This window comes from Centroberyx gerrardi, chromosome 4 (assembly GCF_048128805.1).
Source record: "Centroberyx gerrardi isolate f3 chromosome 4, fCenGer3.hap1.cur.20231027, whole genome shotgun sequence".
Classification (NCBI taxonomy): Eukaryota; Metazoa; Chordata; class Actinopteri; order Beryciformes; family Berycidae; genus Centroberyx; species Centroberyx gerrardi.
The window spans coordinates 5,516,657-5,540,722 of NC_136000.1; the positions used below are offsets into that span (position 1 = coordinate 5,516,657).

General features: G+C 42.7%; 1 protein-coding gene across 2 annotated transcripts in view; it reads right to left on the reverse strand.

Annotated features, from left to right (window-relative positions):
- Positions 1 to 706: 706 nt before the first annotated feature.
- Positions 707 to 24,066, reverse strand: part of LOC139931875 (copine-8-like) — a 61,883-nt gene continuing 38,523 nt past the window's right edge. For both annotated transcript variants that reach the window (XM_071925508.2, XM_071925507.2), the window contains exons 9-20: positions 23,398 to 23,502; positions 19,342 to 19,383; positions 17,703 to 17,778; positions 13,665 to 13,721; positions 12,198 to 12,259; positions 11,818 to 11,864; positions 9,379 to 9,560; positions 5,957 to 6,084; positions 4,086 to 4,188; positions 2,668 to 2,725; positions 1,786 to 1,859; positions 707 to 907 (exon numbers count right to left, since the gene is read on the reverse strand). In XM_071925508.2, coding sequence (XP_071781609.1) covers positions 707 to 907; positions 1,786 to 1,859; positions 2,668 to 2,725; positions 4,086 to 4,188; positions 5,957 to 6,084; positions 9,379 to 9,560; positions 11,818 to 11,864; positions 12,198 to 12,259; positions 13,665 to 13,721; positions 17,703 to 17,778; positions 19,342 to 19,383; positions 23,398 to 23,502 — 1,135 coding nt within the window. The remainder of the gene's footprint in view (positions 908 to 1,785; positions 1,860 to 2,667; positions 2,726 to 4,085; positions 4,189 to 5,956; positions 6,085 to 9,378; positions 9,561 to 11,817; positions 11,865 to 12,197; positions 12,260 to 13,664; positions 13,722 to 17,702; positions 17,779 to 19,341; positions 19,384 to 23,397; positions 23,503 to 24,066) is intronic.

The following is a 24,066-nucleotide window of genomic DNA, read 5'->3' on the forward strand; positions in this document are numbered from 1 at the left end:
TAAATAAATCAATCGATAACGCACACACACGCTGTTATGAAGAATGTGGCTCCTGGGTCTAAACATTTTTGTACAAGTCGCAAACCCCCGAGTCTCTGCAGCCAAAAAAGCAATAATATGAGTCTGACAGCTTCTCACATTGAGCGGTATAAATGTTTCCTCCTGAAAAAAAGTCTCCACTTCAGTCCTCGACTTTGTAAACATTGAGAGAGAGAGAGAGACAGAGAGAGAGAGAGACAGAGAGAGAGAGAGATGGTTTTGTGAGAGAGACGTGGAGCAGAAGAGGAAGAGGAAGTAGAAATAGCAAACAGATGTACAGTGTTTCCAAAAGGCGTCTCCACAGATCGGACCCTTTCAGTTCCTGTCCTGGACACTCTTCCTGGTTCAGTTCGGTGACCTCTGACCCCCCCCCACCCCCCCCACCCCACCCCACTCGCCTCATCCCACTCGCCTCATCCACTGAAAGAAAGTCCCTCCTGAAAGTGGAAGCGACCACTGTGACTGTCCGCTTCACCTGTCGCCGCAAAAAGTTCCCGAAAGTGCAACATGAGAGCGGGGGGGGGGGGGGGGGAGGGGGCGAGGTTCACCCTCCAGTGAAGAGCAGGAGGAAGAAGCAGAGAGGAGAGTCGGGCGCGACGCCACGATTGGCCAGCGGTGGGGGGGAGTGGGGTGGTTGTGGTAAGGTGGGTGGGCGGGGCCTCGGCCTTTAGATCCGGCTTACCCGTCTGGTGAGGAGGGGGTGGACGGCCGGGGTGTAGGGGGGGGGCGAGGGGCCGGGCTTGATGCCTCTGGTCCTCATGTAGGACAGGAACTGGTCTGGGATCTCAGCCAGCACCTCCTTGGCCAGGCGGGCCATGCTGAGGATGTGGTTCCCCCGCCGGTCGATGTAGTCTCTGAACGGGACAAACTGAAGGAGGGGAGGAGAGGAGAGGGGAGGAGAGGGGAGGAGAGGAGAGGAGAGGAGAGGAGAGGAGAGGAGAGGAGAGGAGAGGAGAGGAGAGGAGAGCAAGAGAAAACATACAGGAGAGGAGGGAGAGGAGAGAATAGATGAAAGCAGAGGGGAGAAGACAAGTGAGGAGGGGGGGAGGAAAAGAGAGGAGAGGTATAACAAGTAGAACAACAGAATAAAGGAAGTAGAGAGGAAGGGAGGAGAACAGATGAAAGCAGAGGAGCAGAGAGGAAAGGAGAGTGAGGATAACAAGAGGAGAAATACAGGAGGAGAGAAAGAAGAAGAGAGGGAGAGGAGAGGAGAGATAATGAGCAGAAATATAGAAGGAGAGGAAATGAAGAGGTGAGGGAGGGAGGGAGGAGACCAGATGAAAACAGAGGAGAGGAGGGGAGAGGAAAGGAAAGTGAGGATAACAAGAGGAGAAATATAGGAGGAGAGAAAGAAGAAGAGAGGGAGAGGAGAGGAGAGATAATGAGCAGAAATATAGGAGGAGAGGAAATGAAGAGGTGAGGAGACCAGATGAAAGCAGAGGAGAGGAGGGGAGAGGAGAGGAAAGGGAAGGAGGGATAACAAGAGGAGAAATACAGAGAGTAGATGGTTATGATAAATATCAGGTGAGAGCAAGTGAAAGAATGTGAGACTGTGCAAAAAAAAAGGTAGATACAGAGACAGAGCGCCAGCGGGAAGGAGGCAGAAAAAAAGTGGGAGACCCAAAACAAGAGCACAGGCGAAGGTCACCCACCACGACCTTTTCCCATTAATCACAAATCCCACATTTCCTCCGCAGACATTGTGCCGAGCGGACAGGCTCGGAGCCGAGTCAGGCGTGTCTGTACCTGAACAATGTCCCGCTCAGCAAATCGTCCTTGGGATGAGATCCGCTCCTCGTCCCCGTCCAGCTCGATCATCTCTGAGGAGGGAAGCACATCAGTCACGCCGTGTCGCAGCTACGGCAGATAAAACACGACGCGCGTTTTTTTTTTGGGCGCGCTTAACCCGCCGAAGCCATTAGCGCGTCCCGTTGGGGCGAGAGCGTTAACATTTCCTCGGCGGTGTCGTCGATGCCAAACGCGGCATGAGTACACAGAATTTGCGTTGCTGAGCGTGAAGGCACGGGGTTGTAGCTCGCACACTATCGGGCAGGGTTGAGCGCATAGGGAAACATGCTGGAATATGTGTAAGCGGAGCCAACGATGTGTACCAACGGGGGCATCATGCAAGCGTGCACATTGATTTCATAAGCGTGATAAATCGCTGAAGCCCGTTGACTTTGCGGGCTAATTGCTCATCGTGAGCGAGCTCGCTTTTCACCGAGGGGCTGATCTGTGGATCGTAAACACGAACGTCTTTCCAACAACAACACGGCGGAGAGGTCTGCGTCCATTAGGAGAACGGCACCTCCGCTTCCGACAAACGAGGATTTTCATGTGCAAAAATGAACATCGAGTTCGACGGAGGTGGGGATGGGCAAAACGGAGATGGAGATGGAGGGAAGCAGATGGAAGGAGGAGAATGGAGGAGAGAAGAAAAGGAGAGCTGCGGAAGGAAGGATTGAACCATGTGGGAGGAGAGATATGAAGGAAAGGGATTACGGAGTGCAAATAAACACATGCACGCACCTACATGCACAGAAACACACACACACACACAAGCATGCACACACACACAGGCATGTACTGTACACACAAACACACACACACGATCTTCACTCTATTTACCATCAAATTCCGCTGGTCCAACCCCAACTATTATAATTGACATGGGCAGAGACGCAGCCTTTAAAGGGAGGAAAGAGACAGAATAGATGCATCAAAGACCTGGAGGAAGTTTCTTTTCTCCATTTGTTATCTAAAACGCCACAGGCTGTCAGTGAAATAACCCAGTGAATTACTAATTATAAGCTAACAGTCCAAAGAAGAGAGGCTCACTGGGGAAATTCATTGCCATTGTTAAGACTGACGAGGTTTGTCCAATTCCATCTGCCCTCTGCGGCGGGTTACTACCTTTCATGGAGCCTTTTGTGCGGCCAATTCTGGAGTTTTCTAATTTCGCGTTCTCTAATTTCATGCATCTACAACTTTGTCTAAATCTCCCCCTGCCTGACAGCTTAAAAATGACTCCCATTTACATCTTCCCCTGCCCCGAGCCGCACACCGCCGCCCCGCATCGCAATATTGTTTATTAAATCTTAGCCGAGTGAGACACCAAAGTACAGTTCCGAGTGATGAATGATGAATGAAGGTTTTTCAGCGTTTCATAACTTTCCATCGTTATTAGACGGACGGCCAAATTGCCTGAGATATGAGGGGCCTGGATTCTCCGCGGGCTAGTAAATAATTACTCTCAAATCTTGCTTGACAATAACATCGCATCGGCACGGGAGGAGCTGTGCGAAGCGGAGCGGCGAGTTCAGGCAGCTGAGGTTCCAGATATAGGCGCACCCCCCCCCCCCCCAAAATCGTTAGATGCATTAACTTTGATCACTCTAATTAGAAGGCAGAGTTATTAGAGCCGAACACAGCAGGGGGGGGAGGTGAGAGGGAGAGAGAAAAGAGAGAGAGCGGGGTTGGACTGGGGTTTCACCTATCTGTGATGATTCAAAGTTATCTGAATGAATAGGAACATGTACTGACTGCTGCTGAGCGCTATCCTCTGTTATTACATTTTGATTTCTTATGCTTGATTATCGTTTGTTTATCATATTCTTGCAAAAGCTTTGGCAACACAAATTTTCTTATGCTGCAAATACAGCTTCTTTGAATTTCAGAGAGATCAGTGAGAGAGAGAGAGAGAGAGAGAGAGGCACACAGACAGAGAAAGAGACACAAAGAGAGAGAAAGAGAGAGAAAAAGAGAGAGTGAGAGAGACAAAGATAGAGACAAAGAGAAAGAGAGAGAAGAGAACTGTTTAATTAATCTGCTATCCATTATTTGTGAATGACTTGTGACATTATCCTTTGCAATTGCTTCGGCATTATAGGTCCTTTCCCTTGAATTGAGATATATATATATATATATATAGAGAGAGAGAAACAGAGGCAGAAAGAAAGAAAGAAAGAAAGAAAAAGAAAGAGAGAGAGAGAGAGAGAGAGAGAGAGAGAGAGAGAGAGAGAGAGACTTAAAGAGTGCTCTGGTACATTGACTATGGACTCCTTGGTCTGTGCCATGTCTGTGATGACACCGTCGGAGATGATGAGGAGGATGAAGTACTGGGAGCCGTCTGTCACCGCTGACGCATACCTGGCATGGACAGAGGTCAGAGGTCAGAGGTCAGGTGAGCAAGAACAGAGGAGGGAGACAGGAAGACACAAAGCCCTGCACTTCTCCATCAGGCATTAACATTAGGTTTAAACATTTTATTAGCATGATAAGGACATTCTACTTTTTACTTTTTGTCCACCAACTTCAAACTCTATTCGTTGCTGCTGCAATAAACTAATTTCCCCTCAGAGATCAATAAAAATCAGCTTATTTTAATCACAAGATAAAGGCTCCAACTGTAGGGATGGGCGATATGTCCAAGATATATCACAACATTTTTCTTGTACTTGACTGTTTATAAATATTTGTTGATATATTTGATATTTGTTTTTGGTATTCACAGCGCAAATTACACTGTGATGTGACATTTTTATGTCTTTTTTAATAATGAAATGGTCATAGTGCAGCTTTCATTGTAATAGTCTATTCAATTTTTATCTAAAGTGCTTATACTGCAGCAATGTGACTCTTTTTATATTTATTTGATAAGAATACAATGAATTAGGACAGTATGGCACAACTTTGAGGAGATTTATATCAAAATAGCATCAAAATGTGCCGTCAAGTAAAGGTTACAGCAGTTTTCTACTATAAACCTGGATGGAATATTCCACAGTTGTGTCACAGCACAGTGTTTTTTTTAATTTACGTCAGCAACACTCTTACAGTCCTACGTACAAACAGTCAAACTATTAGGAATTTGACTTGACTCGGTGTCATTTTTTTTTGTAGCGGTGACTTCCTGGGTTTTAGTCGGATGCTCCGCAGAAGTGAGCGCGGAACAATGCAGCTATTCTCAGGCTGTGTGGGCGGACGGCACACTGAGAGAGATGGGATTTGAAAGCCGATGATGAAGGGTGGGGAAAAGTGCTTGTTACAGTCAACCTTGAGGAGCATGAGACAAGATCTGGAAATAGGGAGCGTCAGGTGGAGGCGGGAATTTACACAACAGTTAAAAAAACCGTCGGAAGTACTGTACTTTATATCGGTTGGTTATTCCTAGAAATTGGCCGAATGCTGCTGACAGTTTCCCTGACCTGGTAGAAGCATTGTTATTTATTATCAAATCTCTCTATCAAGATGTGTAACTTATCAAGCGGCAGAGGAGCCAGAGTTGCTTGCATTTGTGGTTTGTTGCTCCAATAAAAGTGTAATTGCACTGGAAAGCCCACATGTATCATGCTAATCACATTTAGGCTCCAATTCTTTTTAATACCGAGGCACCGGCGCACATTTTCTACTCGTATCTGGGGATTCATTTTTCGTTTATTTTGCGAAATGGTGGGAGGTGTGACATTTACTGTTATTTACAGGGCTATTTCTTCGGCTGAGCATGGGAATGTTCGTTGGTTTCTTTTCTTCCCGCTGCCTCTCCTCGCACCTCAAGGCGGCACATCAATCAACGCGCAGACGGGGTCGCACACAAAGACCGAGCGACTTTCTCAAACAGCCGAGGCCGGCGGTGGTCGTCGCATGTGTCCGTACCGCCGCAGTAAGTATTGATTCCCTTCGGAGGTGACAGAGCTATTAGCACATTTATTTTAATCTCCTCCCTTTTTCTCCTGTGGGCTTCGCGGGTCGCTGTGGAGCGGCCCACACACACACACACGGCTGGGACTTCATATTGATCTGATAGGTTACTGTAGGAGAGGTGGGAGTGGAATTTCTCCTGCGGCACAGTGGCTGTGTACTGGATGGTGTGTGTGTGTGTGTTTGTGTGTGTGTGTGTGTGTTTGTGTCTACCTACCTGGCCACATGGTTAATGACAGGGGAGAAGTGGGTGGGTCCGTAGAGACGCACAGACTTCAGGCTCTGGTAGTAGGCCTCCATCACCCCCTCGATACCGCTGCAGTACGGGTTCTGTGGATTACCATTCTGCACAGAAAGAGGAGGACATGCTGGTCTACATGTGACGAATAATATTGCAGAACGCTATATATATCCATTTTGCAAAATTTGGAACTGGAACTGCCCGTTCAATATTTCAAAAACACAGATGATAAGTATAAGTCTTTATGAGCAAAGGACTTAAGAGGGTTCATAACTTTTATAGTAACCCATAATGTTCTTTAGAGTCATTCCGGCAATCATTTCATAAGAGTAGGAGGTTTTGGTTTTTTTTTGGGTTTTTTTTAAATGGTGGCTGTCTCACTTTGGAAGGAAACTTAATAGTTCACCCCAAAATGAAAATGATGTCATTATCTGCAAACCTCTGTGTCAGTGGAAACTCCATTCAACTGGGGTTTGGCTGTTTGGGTTCAAAAAAGGGCATAAAATGTGCATCGAATTTCTCTAAACAGCTCTTGCAGCATAATCCAAGTTTTCTGTAGCCAAATGATTGCTCTATGAGTCCAAAAGGCCTATATTTACTATTCCAACTAAAGAAAACAGTAACTTCTTCTTCTTGTGTAGTATGGCAACTGAAACAAGGAAATGGGCTAATTCTGTTTACAACCCACCAGTCAGTGAGTTGTTTAGATACATTTGGTAAAGATTTTATGCCCTTTTTTGGAACGCTAAACAACCAGACCCCATTTGGCAAAAGGCTGAGCTGGAACTACAGGGGCTGCTGTAACTCGCTGAGTGTTTGGTGGTCCCTCGAATTGCAATGTTCTACTGACATGAAAATTATGTCATCTACTCACTTGCATTTTGGGGGGGGAACTGTTCCTACTGTATAAGATCTCCTCAGAGACGATATCTCTTGGTGCCGGTGTGACCGATGGTCACTGGCAGCCACTTCACATTCAGCACTTGTCCTCAGTCTGGCTCAAAACCATTTACCAGCATCACTTAACCACAAAAGTGAATATGCTCTTATCCCATCTGACTCCTGAAAAGCACTTTCAATTTCCAGAGTACATATCACACACTATAAACCACATTTACACTGGGTATGCTCTCTAACTGAGACTGAATTTAAAAAACTGGCTATAGTTGGTGAACAATTGACAAAACCCAACTTGTTTCGGCTGCAATAGCTTCAGGGTTACAGGATTATATGCCATTTTCAATGACATCAAAAATGGCCACCTGGCCCCACAAACCAATAATGGGGTTATAATCCCTTAAGGACATAGAAGCCCATCTTGCATTCAAAAACATGATAGATATCTACAGGAAATCTTTAAAATGAAATCCTTTCTTTATTCTATTTAAGTAAAGAATACTCTGGGGCAAGCCATTTTTTTCCCCAACTTTGCATAAAGAAGGAGACTTTGATGATACTTTGTCTTAGACCAGGAGAGAGAGTGGCTCTTCTCCCTGGTTTATAAAGTATATTTTTGAATTGAGATGTTGTATAAAGACAGTTATTTTTGTGTCTCTCCATATCCTTTTTTAAAACATAGAAATCGTCTGGATGACTGGGTTTAAGACACTAAAAGGCAGATGCAACATCGCATAGAAACAAACAATACATCATTTGAGCTACCCATATGTTTTTGGATTCCTAATTATTTCAGTGAGGATTTAAGAAGCAGCCATCTTGACCAGCTCTGCTCGGTTGCCCATGAGTCCACACCGCACACATGAGACTCCTTCGCTTTGTAAATGGAGCTTGTTTAATTACGTCGGAGGCAGCGGTGGCCTCCTCCCAGTGTGGCGGCAGCTGTAGCCGTCCTCTTTAAGAGCTGACTCAGTTAAATCCTTAATGCTTAGATTAATGCATATGCGCCTTGTCTCGGGCTCGGCCGCCTCTGGGGAGGCTGTTACCCAACGCTGAGCAGCTGTAATGGCTGCAGACGCCTCCGGCACAACATCTGGATGTGAGGGTATAGACCAGGGAGAGGAGTTTGGCTGAGGAGTGGTCAGGACGTCTAGAGCCCCGAGAGCCTGGCAGCGAGACAGGGGTGTGGAGGGATGGAGGGATGGAGGGATGGACATGTTGAACCCAAAAGGTGTTGAATAAAAGACGGATGATCCAGATGTCCTTATCCTTTAAAGACCCCATGAAATGGCATCTTTACTTCCTGGATTTGGTGCATGTCCTGCTGAAACAGGATGTTGGGGCGGGACATAACGCAGTGAGGGATCACTCAAAAGTCTAAACCAATGGAATATGTGGAGAAGGGAGAGAAAGGCAGTTTTATTTGATGGGAGGGGAGCGGAGGGGCGGGATTGTTCAAAAATCGGTTGGTTTTATTGGTTCGAAAATTTATATTTATGCCTACTAGTGCAGCATGAGGTCACCATTCATTTTTATAAATCAATATATCATTGTCAAATTAATTGTGTTGCCTTGGTTTAACTACTGTAAACAAATGAGACCATGGTTGAGATGACTGGTATCCTCTGTCTCATCCTAGTGGTAATGTTAGTGTTACTCAACATTAAGACCACATTTCCCATTAAGCCCTGTTGCTTCACAAAGAGGATTTAGGATTAGGGGGGATCCAGTCTATATAAGCGCCTCTAAGTGCCTCTATATACCTCTATAAGCTATATAGACGCACTTTCTTCTCACACACAACACATTTCACTCATTACACCTCACAGTTTTTATCTCTTGGGAAGAGACACATGGAGGTGGAGGAACAGTGAGATCTCTGTGGTGCTTTTATGTATCATGATGGGGAAAAAAGGCCTCAGGTAGAAGAACAAGAAGAATAAAATAAAGATTCTAGAACACTGAAATAGAAAAGTAAAATAGACAAATTCAGAATTTATTTAAAAAAACCTATATATTATTTAGCTTAGATGTCTCACTTAGATCTACAGCTGGTATTTTGCAAACCTTATTTCTGCAATCCATAATTTTTCTTTTATTTTCATACTTTCATCCACACCTTTCTGCTTAATATGCTCTAGTGCTAAAACTGTTGGTTTAGTATGTTTACAGAAAACCCCATTTGCTCTATTCTTGTTTATATTCTATTTTTCTTTGCTTTATCCTATTACTGTTTGCTGATGCAACGGTCCAATTTCCCCATGGGGTTCAGTAAAGTTTCATCTCATCTTATCTCAGGGATTGATGGATGAATGATGGAATTAATGGATAGGCAGATGTTTGTATGCAGGTTTAGGTGGAGAGATGGATGCATAGATGGATGGAAGAGTTAATGGGTTTTTCTATGAATGTTTGTATGTACATATGCATGGATGTGAAGATGCATGTATGTATTATAGACAGATGGTTGGCTGGATGTATGGAGGGAGCCGTCTCCTCACCAGGGCGAACTCGTGCGACACCCGTCCGTCGGGGGGTAGCTTGGCGCCGAAGCCCAGCGCGGGGAACATCTTGTCGCTGTCGTAGTCCTGGATGATCTCTCCCACGGCCCGCAGCGCCATGGCGTAGGCGTTCAGCTGGTACGGGCTCATGTAATGGAGCGAGGTGGGCTGGGACGGGTTGCCTGGGACCCGAACGGTTGAACACAATAAAACACACATCAGCATCAAACCGTAATTACGCCGGGCCCCCCTGGGCTGTGAGTCATATTGAAATAAAAAACGATGGGGGTGGGAGGGTGGGGGGCAAAACACAGATTGGAGTTTTAGTTCTACAAACATTTCTCAAAGGCAGAGCTGCTCTGGGGAGAGAAATAATCTCATTGGTTAAACTTCAATTCGCAGAGCCAAGGAACCAGTTTTTCTGGCTAAGTAACATTAGACTGAAGCTGCTGTTGGCAACTTTGTTACTAGATTTACAAACTTTTCAGACCCTCCTGGTGACTTTACTTCTCAGAAGTGACTCGGGACTTTTTCTAAGCATGGGGAACAATGTAAATGTGTTGACTCCCAAAGTATTTCACGACAATTGATACAGCTGATGCTGATTTGCACTACTTGCTTGTCAAATCCAAAGAGGTCTGATGATCACAGCGCTTCCCATACACAGCGTCACCCCTCCCTCTGCTGAGAGAGGGGGGCTGTAGCAAATATATTGATATGCAAATTAGCGTATGATGTCATCTGGCCACATCTAGCAGCTACTTTCCTTGTAAAGAGTTGGCAACACTGACTGAAGCCCAGTGAAAAAGACGAGGTAAGAGAGGACGAAACTAATATTATGAAGCCTAGCGCTCTGATACTAACTGACAAAATGCAATCTAACCATACTAAGTTATTTATGTTAGCTAGTTAGCATAGCTGACCTTCCAAGTTCAATCTAGCCATAGTAGCCTGTAGCTATCTAGGTAAACTAGTTAGCTAGCTACTGACCTTCAGCATCATGAATGTCATGGTCATGAAAGAATGAAAAAAGCTGTCATTACCATTCATATTTTATAAAAGCACTATAAATATATTTATATTTTGACCAGAGCTCAGCTCTATCTTTGAGAAATGTTTGTTTAACTAAAACTCAATCTGAGGATGAAACAGAAACATTTTATTGGGAAAACGTCTCACTGTGTGTGAGGATTAAAAAATAAGATATGCAACAAAGCTTGGAACAAATAAGGAATGATAATAGTAAGAAATAGTCTAGCTTTCATTTGTCTCGCCTTTGTTTTTGGCACCAGCAGATAAAGAGGGACAGATAAAAATGAAGACATGAAAGACATGTAGTAAGACCAAAAACTAAAAGTGTAATGACAGTGGTGACACTAAATTCAATGAAAGCGGATGCATTCCTTTGTGAAGTGTTCAGAAAGAAATGAGACGTCTGTCACAGTCTGACACATTCTCAATTTTCTATTAGTAACTCTGTAACTGTGACTTGATGAAAAGTTCTCCTTCAGTTTGCTCTGCAGTGCCAACACAAAACAGAAATAATGTGATTAGACGAATAATATCTGTATTACCTCAGCCTTTCTCAAACAAGGTAATGATGAATACATGATCCGATGGCAGTAAAGGAGGCCACCCATGCCTCCTGTGATTACGGATGTCTCCAAAATTGCATTACGTATATTGACTGAGTGAATCGGCTCTTATTAGAATGGAGAAGTTTGCTCATCTGTGACGATCTCTACTTTGCACAATTTTTTGTTTTGTTTTGTTAGTTGTTAAATTGTTAAATTGTTTTACTGTCATTGATCAATGTAGTTCAGCTGTGTGGCTTTATAAACCTTGACTGCAGGGGTGACAAAAAATTTGATTCGATGTGGGTGTAGTGATTTTCAGATTGCCTATTTGTCACACTGACGCACAAACTGTACAAAATGACAAATATCAATCTGAGCGTGGAAGTTTTGAGCAATAAAATATGATAATATTAGTAAAAAAATAGTCTAACTTTTGGTTTCGGTTGCAGCTGAAAAAGGTGCAGAGGTGTCATTACACTAAGAAAACTAAAGAGTGTCCTGTCTATTTTAGCCCTTTGCATATTTTAGTTTTCTCAGTGTTGTCTGCTGATCACACATGTAATTCTGTAACTTTGTTTCTATTCCATGTGTCCTGTTTCATTCAGTCAATCCATTGCTATATGATGTGTTTCCTTGTTCTGTTTAAAAGAAAAACAATAAAAACTACTGATCATAAAAAAGAAAACTAAAGAATGTCCTATGAGGAATCAGTTGCAAATGGCAGACAAGACCAACATACTGTTTACACATAAAATAGAGCAGAAACATCCAGGAGATCTGAGTGCTAACAGATAAGTTTTATCTGTCCAACACACTTATGGGATTTACTTGACAAGAGCAAAGACTTGCTTAAAACACTCACCATTTGACGCTGTGAAATCAATTGCCACCGTGAAATTAATCTGAGTCCTACAAGGGGGGAAAAAAAAAAATCATGTAAAGGAGTAACGTGGCATTATCAATCATGCCTAGATTATACCACAGCGTGTTTCAAAGCATGCGGCGGTGAGCAATTAGGCGGCGGGGTTATCGGCAGCTGTCACTACCAATATCAGAGCGGAGAGATAAATACAGTACAGTAATCCTCTCAGCTGTGAGGCTCTGCATCCTCTGCACTGCATTAACACTGAGAGTGACTCTGGCTGTAGCTAAGAGGGACAGCATGGAAAGACTGAGAGTAATACTGCTGCTGTAATCGCTGCAGGATCATACTGTATATGCAGCCATTTATTCTGAACTTACCCGCCTTTGATGTAGTCCAGGAAGGAAAGCTCTGTGTCCACCAGGCAGGACAGGAGCGTCACCTGGCAAATGGGAACAGTTTAGGAGTTTAGGAGGAAGAGAGCAACATATTAGATTCAGTCAATATAGCACCTGGTTTTCAGCAGACTTCTTTTAAGACCAGCGATGCCAGACGTCATTCATTTCTAATCGAAATTAAGACGGTTCCACCCGGCTCGTCACACCGCTGCACCAACAATTACGAACCCATTTGTCAAAGCCCATACATCGATAAGCTCACACTGCAGCTTAAAATGTTCCAATTCTGCTTTTTTTTTTTGTGACAGATCTGATGTTTTCTAATCAGTGTGAACAGCAAAAAATTGCATGGAGTCACATTTTTTCCCAATTCCGATCTGAACCACATGGATATGTGCTACAAAATCAGATCCAGAAGCACGTCTACATGCGACTTGTAACTGAACGCTCAGATTTGAATTTGTCAGTGTTGCCATGACAATCAGTAACATCTTACATCATTCACGTGAGACAACTGTCATAATTTTGGCGCCCGTAGCAGCATCAGCATGGACGACGATGAGACACAGGAATGGAAAGAAAACAAAATAGCCGATTTCACTGATATTTGGGGAGACGCTAGCCTGATATTCAGACTGAATGACCATTTCGTTCCACTCCATTATACAGTTTGAGATTGCCACCATGTTAGCCATTTTCTGTGTGGGGGGGGGGTGAGTCGATTTTCCCTGGACCAATCACTAGTGACTGATGTATCCGGACGCTCTGACATTATTTTCAGTTACACTGATGCTGGGCGTATTTACTAACTTTACCAAGAATGTTGGTTGTTTTTGACAAAAATATCGTCTTTGCAAAGACAATATGTTGGTTAAGAAATGATTTCAACAAATATTATTCTGCAGAAATGCCAATGAAAAAACGTTGCACGAACTGTTCAAACTTTAGTCCCGCCCCCACAAAGGCGCTGATTGGCCCGATCGTTTTTCCGATCGAGAAATCGCCGTTGAACAGAGCAACACCAGACTCTCTGAATCGCTCGACCAAATCTGAAGAGAGGGCGGGTCGCGATTCAGGAGTCTGGAACCAGGCTAGGGAGACGCCTCAATTCAGTCAAAACTTAAAGGCACATACCGAAACCGAAATGTGTTCAAAACAAGACAGAGAAGACACAAAAAACAGATTTTAAATTTTTTGTTATTGTTACACTGAGCATGCGTGTCTTTTCAACATGGCCGTCAGCTCATATTGGTATCAGATATGGGTTACATCGTAAAACAAATATGAACAGTCATCCAAAAAACATCAGATATGAGCAGTAAATCGAAATTAAGCGAGAGGGCTTCCAGTGTGAACGTAGCCTTGGTCCCACAATGCCAAGCATCAGGGACCACTGGAGGGTACGTGGGCTTCCTGAGACCTGCAGTGAAGCCCTAACTGCTGACTCACCGTTCCTGAGTTTTGGTACTTTTTCTTCTTCTTTCCCTTCTTCTTTGGATTTAGCACCTGCGGAGAAAACATCAGCAGCTTGAATTCACTTTGTTGTGTCCCATCGATCAACAGGTGAACGCGGCAGCAGCCGGAGATCCTGACTCCATGTCTGCTTCAGTGTTCAAATCAAATTGACTGTGTGTGTTGAAGAGGGATGAGAGAAAGGATAACCAACCACACTCTATTTACACCATGGAAAATGTCATTTTTCAGGGGATTTTACAGCGCTTCAATCGTCATATTACACAGTTGTGAAGGAGGGAACTTTCCAGTAAAACAGTAAACAGGACAGTCTCACTAACCACCAGGGAAACCATACTCAGGTAAACCGTTAAGACAGCGGTGTATGGAGAGAAAACACAGTGCCTGGTGAGTCAGGTTGTGCTACATAACCAGCCTTTCTGACTCCTGACCTTCAGTGATTTATGCTTTGCCCACGTACGACTCGTAAAGAAGCTAACGGACCGGTCGGCGAATCGCCTTGAGCTCACAGTTCACAACAGGCATCGGGAGAGAGGAAGAGATATAACATAGAAGTCCTGCTTTCAGCGAACTGGTGGGGGCTTGATGGGCTAGTGCATGTACTGTATGTTATTTCAATTAGGGTTGGGGCGATAGTGTGCATCCTCCTGTCAGACAATCATCACATTCAGCACATTCAGCATCGCATTCAGCATATTTTCAAGCATGTCTTGCTTGAAAAACAGCCTCGATTTCAGCTTGACCACCGTTTCTGAGTTTGACGTCTTTTGAAAGGGTTTGATTAGCAACAAGGGTTTGATTAGCAATTTCCTCAGTTCATAGAGGAGCATGTAACTTAAAATGTGAGAATCAACAAAATTGGAGTTACAAGGTTTTCACATGGCAACAGCTAAACAATTCAACTGAAACAGCATTTAAATGCAGCAGGAAGAGAAGTTGGGAAAAAATGTGATGATGCTAGCTTTCCAGATCTAATGGCATATACCTGACCTGGCATTCTAACAGACAGGTTACACATGAATTATACAGACAATATCATATTAGCATCTGTGACAGATCAGTCATGTATCCTCTCTGTAAACATTAAGATCTGTGGCAGACCAGAAACTCTGGTCGGATCTGCCAGGTCAGTATTGCAGACCAGGGAAAATGGCATCATCACATTTCTTTGTATCTGTCACTATATGCAGATGGCCGAAGATACAAGAAAAATGTATTTTCCCTGATGCTCATGCCATGTTTGTGATATATGAATCTGGCAGGTTACAGAAAACATATCTGGACAATATCCTCCATAAGCATCTGTGACAGATAAGCTATCTCTGTATCCTCTCCATAAACATTATGGATATGTGACAGATCTAAAAAAGCTTGTATACCATCGGATCTTTCCGGACACAGGGCCCTTTTTGTCCAATGGATGTTCTTTACAATTTAATTTATTGTGTAAGACATCGCAGTCAAGAAAAACACTGCTGAACAAGGGTGAGGCGGCGGCACAAGATGCTCAAATGGGACAAAAGCAGCAGCGACCCTCAGGAAGGCTCTGGGAAATGTCTAGGCTCTAAATACGTTTTAAATCAACTTGAGCAGCATTTTCGGTCCTGTGTGTCCTTCCCCATTAGAGTGTCTCGCACATTTTAAATTACCGAAGATCAATGTAATTTAAATCGGCAAAGGAATTTCCACAAGCGACGGATTCAGTCCATTACCAATCCCTGATTTATCTGTCCAGTCGCCCATCCTCTCTCTCTGCCATCTTTACTGTCTACTTCCTCTATACACTCTCTCCAACAAAGCAGATATGACTTAAAAACTTGTTTCACTGTAGTTTTATTGTTGGAGAGGAATTGTTTAGAAAATGCAAATCTTCTCTTTTCAGCTGCCAGTCTGGCAGACGGTCTTTTTAAGAATCAGGGGTTTTGTGACAGAATATGCCGATTCAGTGACATTTGAAAAATAATAGGCTGCAGTGGCTGCTGCCCTTTTAAAGGACTACAATGATTTTTTGGGGGGAGTTTGGCCCATTGGTACCTTACCCAATATGTGACGAGAGGATTGGCACAGAAATCATTTCTGTGTCTCCGGTAGATTTAGCATACGGTATGTTAAGTAACCGCAGGCGACTAGCATTATCCAAAGTATGAAGATAGACTAAGTAATGCAATCCAAAGTTGGTGTTTTATTCTACAAATTGTAGATTCATAACGTCTAAAAACAAAATCTTAATCTCCATCATTAGTGAAGTCCATTATGAATCAACAGCACAAAAACTTTAGCTGTGTGTTGATTTTTTGTCTATTTTACCAATCCAGTGAACAAGCCTGACAGATTTAGACGCATCATTAAAATGATCTACCCAAGTTCTCATTTTCTCACTTTTAGGATAATACTAGACGCCTATGGTTACTTAACATACTGTATGCTAAGGCGTTAGCATGCGCAGCAGAGACACAGAGATGATTTTGGTGTCAGTCCTCTCTTCAGATATTGGGTAAGGTGACCAACGGGCCAAACTCCCAAAAATTTGATGTCGTCCTCGAAGATTAAAGTTCTCTGTCACTATGAAGGATTTCTGTCATTTGGCCTTCAGAGAGGCGGCAGACTATATGAGATCAGTGTAGACCCGCAAGAGAAAATGATATTGTGTGTATCTGAGATGGTCTTGAAGTGATCTACTAACAGAAAAGCCTGCCAGACACTGAAATTGGAAACAGACGAAGAATGAATACCAGCAGGTAACGCAGTGTTTTCCACAAGCGATTGATAGCTAGATCGCTGAATACTGATGCTTTCCAGGCGGCTCCTCTCCGCTTTAATGGTATTTTTTTATATTTTCCTCAACCTGATCACCATATTGATGTCAGGAGCCTTGCAGTTACACATCAGACAGACTTATGTATCTCCACAGTTGGTTTTAGCGCTCTGCCAGTGAGGGAGACAGGAGATTTGCACTTGATCCATCTCCAATCCGACAGTCTCCTGGTGGGAAAACCCAAAACTTAGAATCCTACAAAATGCTCCCAACTTTTGACGTGTTTTTAATGTTGTGTGCTGGACAGTAATTTGACACTTTTTAGATACGTAAAGTTGTCCAACACTCAGATATTAGGGGAACATGAGTGCAATGCCACATGGATGTCGCTCCTACCTGCCGGTTTGATTTAACTCGTCGCTCAGTGCTGACAATTGACGAGGACGAATAATTAATCAATAATCCCCGAAATGAAATCGCACTTAAGGTGTGCTGTCTGCCGCTCTGTGTTTAGCTGTTCCATACTGTGTTCCAGTTCAGTTTTTAGTAACTCCAGACCTCTGATATTGAGGGTCGCATCTATACCTATTGAGTGACTTTTTATCCTCCAATGCCCAATGTTATCCTTACTTAACTATTTTTATCTTTATTTCTTTCTGTTTTAATGTAATTTTACTAGATAAATTATGTATTTTTATGTAAAGCACAAATAAATTTTGCCTTTCCAACACCACAACTCCACCACTGAGCTGGAAAAGAAGCCACGCAGTTTTTGAGGTAAACACAGCAAAATACTCAATTATTAATATGAATGGAATTAAGTAGTGCATTAATAGACACCAAAATAAAGCTTGTTCATCAAAAATATGACCTCTGACCCCTGACACCCCCCTCACCACCCCTAGCTGGCTACGTTTTCTCTTTGGCTGGCTACTCAATGTGCTTGTGGAAAACACCGATAATGGATTTTATTACTTATTGTTTGACAAATGATAGGCTATTATGTTTTATATTGAAGTCATTTTGGAGGGGAGGAGGGGTGAAGAGGGTAATGACTGAACAAAAATGCTTTCTTTTAATAAGAAAGCAATGAAATACTTCTTCCTGTAAAACCCTGACAGTCACAGCTGTTGCACATAAAAGCGGAGGTTAACTCACCCAACATTTTTTTTTTTTTATGTAGGACGATGCAGGATCGACACATGATGGGGGTTGCTGTTCGTGTGTGTGTGTGTGAGTGTGTGTGTGAAGAATGTCACCTCATAGACGTGGAACTGTGATTGGCCTCTGGACATTTCTCTGTAGCTGGTGCTGAACTCGCCGATAAAGTCGTGACTGGAGAAATGAAAACACAAAGTCACATTCCTTTCCATCTGAAAAACCCCACATGGACGTTCTTTTCTCTGATAATGGGCAACAGTGAAGCAGCTAGGTATGAGGTGAAGCTATAAGAACCCATAATCACAGTAAAGAATGCCTGCTACAGCTTTTAGACAATTCTTAGCAGTGTGTACTGTCTGAAAAGTTTTCTTCAAAGTAGTGTGCATGCAGGAGAAATCGAGCAGGATTGCTATCTAGCTGCCTGGTTACCACAGGAGTGTGCATAGCAACCAATTTCATCATTTTATGGAAATAATCAGCGCAGTTGGAATCAGGGTGAGAAATTACCAGCTTGGGGCAAATATGCCTTTGCAAGTTCATAAAATGCCTGTGAAATGAAAAACTTAGGGGGGCAAAATATGCCCCCAATAAGGAGTTCCCTTTTCTGCATTTCACCCTGTTCACATTTTTTTTTTCTGTTGAGCTGTCAAATATTCACGCCTCGATGCGTCTACTGTCCCCCGCGGGCCACCGTAGGTGATTTGTGGGAGCCCATGACCGGGTGATTCTTTCCAAAGCGCTCCTAGCGAGAAAAATGGAGCGTTTTCTGATCAGAAAATAATGGAGTATGCAGTCTGAAGCAGGAGAACATATTGGCACCAGGCAGCCAGCAGCAGGACAAAATACAGACCCCACAGAAACCACTGCATCAGTAATAAATAAATGACCAATATCATACAAAAATTAATAATTGAGGGGTGGAAGATGGACTGGATGGGGGCAGAGAGTCTTCTGCCAGTTTCCAGCAGTGGGAAAGAAGTTAAAACAAATCCTACTGGAACAAATTGAGGTTTTATTTGCCAATATGCAAGTGCATAATTTCATAGTTCAATAAAATTGCCAAAAAAGACCAAAATGTCACTAAAAATAAAATCAAGGGGGCAAAAAATGCCATCTGAAAAAACAGTTAATTTCTTACCCTGGTTGAAATGCATCTTAGACCAATCAGATTTCTTGGCTGAAACTCTTGGCTAAATTATTTAAATGAATTCTTTGCTCAAAAGCAACAGTTTTATTCACTTCCTTCACAAAATACACACCACCTTTACTCCCTGACTGACTTCATCTCTCTCTCCAGTTATCAAAGATCGTTCAGGAAACATTAATAGTTATTGTTGTATTATTAAAAGCAAAGAGAATGTTAAAAATATTCTGGAGCATGATCTGTGAAAATAATCCCAAATACCCTTCCCTACTTGCTCCAACTAATTTATTTTTAGGAGCATATCAGTGATGTTAGATGAGAAAAAGCATGTAAAAAAAATAAGCTAATAAGTTAAAAAATAAGTATGTTTTTCAGAAATGCAAGGATCATGAAACTCGCACAACATATATATACAGTAGATAAGCCTGTAAACACCAAAAATTGCAGTTTCTGTGTGGTTTTTCCATCACAGCAGCTGCATGTCACTAAAACAACAGCAGTGTAAGCCTGACATGGAGCATCATGACACACAGTGCAGAACACAGATTATCACTTTAGACTGAAAGCACAAGAGGAAGAGCATGTTCCCTCACCCTCCATCTCGATCCCAGTCGTACACCTCCACCTTAATGCTCCTGTGGGGGGAGAGAGAAGGGGCAGAGAGGGGTGGAGGGAGGGGGAGGAGGTGGTGGAAATCCCATTAAAAAACCAATTAGCGCCACTGATTTAGAGTCTTTCTGCTTAAAAGGCTGGCAACTCGTCCGTGGAAGACGCCGACCGCGGCCGTAAGTGGGGGAAGTCTCATACTGGGGATTACAGTTAAAACAGATACGGCTTTTTGAAGGCCGATACCGATATTCTTGGAACGAAGCTGTGTATAGCCGATATTTTGTGCCAATTTATAATATCTTGAAATGTCCCATATCGTGCAAAACAGGATTCCCGTTGCCTCTTTGATTATAAAAGGAGTTGGATGGTCTATCTAAACATGGTGAAAGTATCAAAACGTACGGTCGGCAACTAAATCACAATCCATATTAGAAAAGCGGTTTGGACTTCCCTAACTTTGTGGCGTCACAAAGGTTCGCTCATTAGCATTTTTGTAAGAAATAATAGACTAACAAAGTGTTTTTTTCAAAGAGGTTGAGCGGTTGTCATTGTTTATTACCGGAGAGTTTTCCCTACCTGTAGCCGCCGGGCCGCGGCGTCTCACGTTTCACTCTTGAAACGGTTAGCCAATCAGAACAGAGGGGTCGTTAATATTAATGAGCCTTAAAGACACGGCGACAGAAACAGCCTGTTCTTGGTAAGGCTCAGAGAGATGCTGGAAAATGAACGTGTAAAAATGGATTGAGAGTGTTTCTGGTGCATGACACCACACACACACAGCTTTGAATGGACCTCAAGACATAAAATAAAACACTGGAAAGTGTAGAATATGGGACCTTTAAATTAAAAATTCCAAAGAATTACAATTATGCAGTGTTTTCATCAAAATGTTATTCTTGTCAGGGTGCAAAAGCCCCTGAAAACAGCTTTTAGACCATGAGACTCTAAAACTCTCCACTGAAATCCAGGCGAATTCAGGTTAAGGGCAATAAATTCGCAACAAATATGTGATCAAACAAATCCATCGGAGGAAGACAAAACTGACTGGCCAGTATCCAGTCCAATATCGGAAAACATATATACCGGGCTCACTACACTAGCACATAAAGAATATGAAAGATGAAGAATTTGATTATTCTTGGAATGAAGCTGTCTATTCAATATCTTTAAATTTGACCATTTTAATGCCAAAATATTCCAAAGAATTACAAGTATGCAGTGTTTCCATCAAAATGTCGATAAGGCGAATAAGAACAACATGCATGCATACTTGTGTGGGCTCTGATCAAAATGTATTATTACAATCAATTCAGGTTAAAGGGCTTCCCAAACAAATTCATCCTATCAGAGGAAGATGGAGGAAGATTAGAGTATCTAATTTTTACTAAAAGGCGAATATCAGCTCCCTGCATCGGCAAACTAATATACCGAAATATGAAAGATGAAGAAACTCATTGTGCCGTTACTGGAATGGACGTCCCTAATAGGGTTAGACAGACACATTGGGCTGTTATTGGCCTTTTAATGAAAGTCAGATATCAGCCAGTCAGTGTCGGACATGTCAGTATGATGGAGGTGAGAATATGATTTTACTCAGCAGCTTCAGGAATTCAAGAATTTCATTATTATGGGTTTTAATGGAGAGTTTTAGTGTCCCATGATGAACTAAATGCTATTTCAGAGGCTTTTCCACCCTGATATAAGAATATAATTCTGGGGGAAACACTGAATCCTTGTATTTGTTTTTATGTTTTTTTGGGCACAAAAATGTTCATTGAAAGTTACTAATTATCAGCCGAAAATATCAGATATCAGCAGCTTCAAATATATCGGTATCAGCCAGGGGCGGACGGGCCATCTGGAGTCGTGGGAGTTTTCCCGGTGGGCCGGTCAACCTGTGTGTGTGTGTGTGTGTGTGTGTGTGTGTGTTGTGGGGGAGTTCATAAGTTCATAAGTTCATCACATCTCATGAGTCCATCCGTCTCCCCCCCCCTGCCAAACATACTTTGGTACATTCTACCTTTCATACGCTGCACTGACAATGACAGGCAGATTGTGTCGTGCAGAAATTTGCGACCTAACAAATGAACATTATGCTGCCTTCAAGGTGCTGTCGGAAATATCAGAATCATGAGTTAAGTGCACATGAACGAGGGGGTAAATATGACGAGGAGAGTCGGGATTTTCTACGATTTTCCCAAGTTGCAGAGATGTGACGTTTGTGAGCAGAGAGCAGCATGGAAACCTTGTCAACAACTGATGGTAATAAAAGTGATGTTTTGTTATTATATTTTGAATTAAAATATAAAATCGCAACTTCATTTTAAAGATAAAGTAGGCTGTATCTCTAATAATACTTTGTTCTGCATATTGTGAACAGCGGGGCGGCTGGGTGGAGCCTCTGTGGGTCGGTTGTGGTGGGACAGTTTGGGCCAAATTTACAGGGGTGTTTTTTTTTTTTTTTTTACCCAGTCAGCAATCCATATCGGTCGAACCCTAGTCCCTAATAAACTGACTTTGGAGCAGAAATGACAATGTTTCATTCCATTTTAAGCATTTAGATGACACTATTATCCAGGGTTAGTTGCTGTAAAGTCAGTGTGATGCTAGAAGAAGCTTAAATTCCTGGATAACCAACACAACAAGCAACCGATATTAAGGAGTACAAGTGTCAGAGCTAAAGGTGTCCAGATGATAAATGGAGCAAATATTCCCGTGTCCCTGGAAATATCTTCGGCATAAATGTACAGTACAGCACTATCGCACCCGAAGGACCGCAGTGAGTGGATCGGATTCATAATAAAGATGATTTGGACTTTGTAGAGCAACCCATAAGCAGAGGAGAGTAATGTCCTTCATTTCATTGCAGAGATATTTATTTTCCTCCCTTCATCTGATATTAAAAGATAATATTTCTGTTCATGATGGATTGTAACACTCCACTAAAAGAAAGGAGAGGGCTTTATCCAACTTCCGACTGCATAAAGCCTTTTGGAAAAGCGAAGCAGATTTGAGCGATTGACTCACTTTGATCCAACTGATTAGACTTTGGTGGTAATTTGGATCTGGGATTTCCGCTATTAGATGATTATTGTTTTTTAGCCATAAGTATGAAACTTACAGAGATAAAGACTTGATTCCAAAATCTAAAAGTACGTTTGCAGGGTCAAGAAATCAATTTAACTCACATTTTAAGTGATAGGAATGATGTGTTTGGGTGTAGCAGCAAGTTGGAGAATTGCTCAACTCTTCTCGTTTCTTATGTTTTCTTTTATCTGATTTCATTTGATGCATCTATTTATTCATCTTTTAATGTGTTTTTTCTTGCTTGTGCTTCTTATTTCTATCTCCTCATTAGCTTCACCAGCGAGGTTGGAAGAAGGTTTTGTTTTCACCCCTTTCTGTCTGTTTGTTAGCAAGATATCTCAGAAAGTAGCAAACAGATTTGGCTGAAATTTAGTGGACGGATCGCCCTTGGCCCAAGGATCAGCTGATTAGATGTTGGTGATCATCTGGATGTGGGATTACTTTTTTTTTTAGCCACAACTATTATGCTGCATTCATGCGCTGATGGGAAAGTCTGACATCCGGGACTTCCAAGACAGCTGCTCAAACCCGGAAGATGATAAAATGATAGAAAATGAAAAATGACAAACAAACATAAACCTTTACAGAGGCTGCAGCTTTGCAAGTTGGAGAATTGTTCAGCGTCGGTGCAGGTTTGCACTTTACCAAAAGCCTTTTACTTCTATATTTTACTCTTCTTGTTTTGATACCTTGCTGTAAAGCACTTTGTAATTTCTGCTTTTAGATAAGTGCCATATAAATAAAGTTTATTATTATCAGTATTATTGTGGGAGTTGTTGTCTGGGTTGCTGTGGCTTTGACGCTTGCACTCATTACTATGATCTAGGAATTGAAGCTTATTCTGTTGCACTCAACGGAAGTCACTCTGGACAGGTGCTTAATTCCTAAAATATAACTGTAAACAATGTCAGTGAAATATGTGTGTCTGTGGGATCCATCAGTGCGTCTCCTACCTGTCATAGTCTCCGTTACACAGCGCTCTGACGGGAATTTTAAAGGCCTGCCACACCGGATCCAGAGTGTTCTTCACCACTTCTGTCTTGTGGCAGATGGTGTACCTGTGGCGCACACAAAAAAACACAAAGCTGTTAACAGATGACAAATGTTACTTAAAGATTACAGCAGTCCTCTGTGTACGACCTCTCTGTGTTAACCAGGGGAATGACTGTGATGTACAAGTATTTAATAAAGCTCGCTCCTCGGCTGAAAAGCAACTGTTGCCCGTTCTCCGCATGCAGCAGCTAGTGTGGCTCTCTGTAGCCGCAGCATGCTGCTGTTTTACCCTGCGGCCCAACATTTAGACTGCTTCAATAAATACCCAGCTGCACAAAAAGAGAATGTGTTAAGTGCAAGACGCTGAAGTCGACTTGAATAAAAGCCTCTGCGGGGCAAAGAGACTCCGACCCCGACGCAGTTTTCACTTAACTCCAACTCATCCGCCTTTTCTTTCCCCCGCTCCTCTTATTTCCCCCCTTCTCAACTCGGCCCTTTCATCTGCGCTCATCCCTTCGTCTGCCGGCTTCTCTTTGTTAATGGCCGGACGGTATAAGTCGCATATACAGTACAGAGTATTATGGACGGCTATTATGTAACATCAAGGAGACAGTTTAGCTCTTACATCG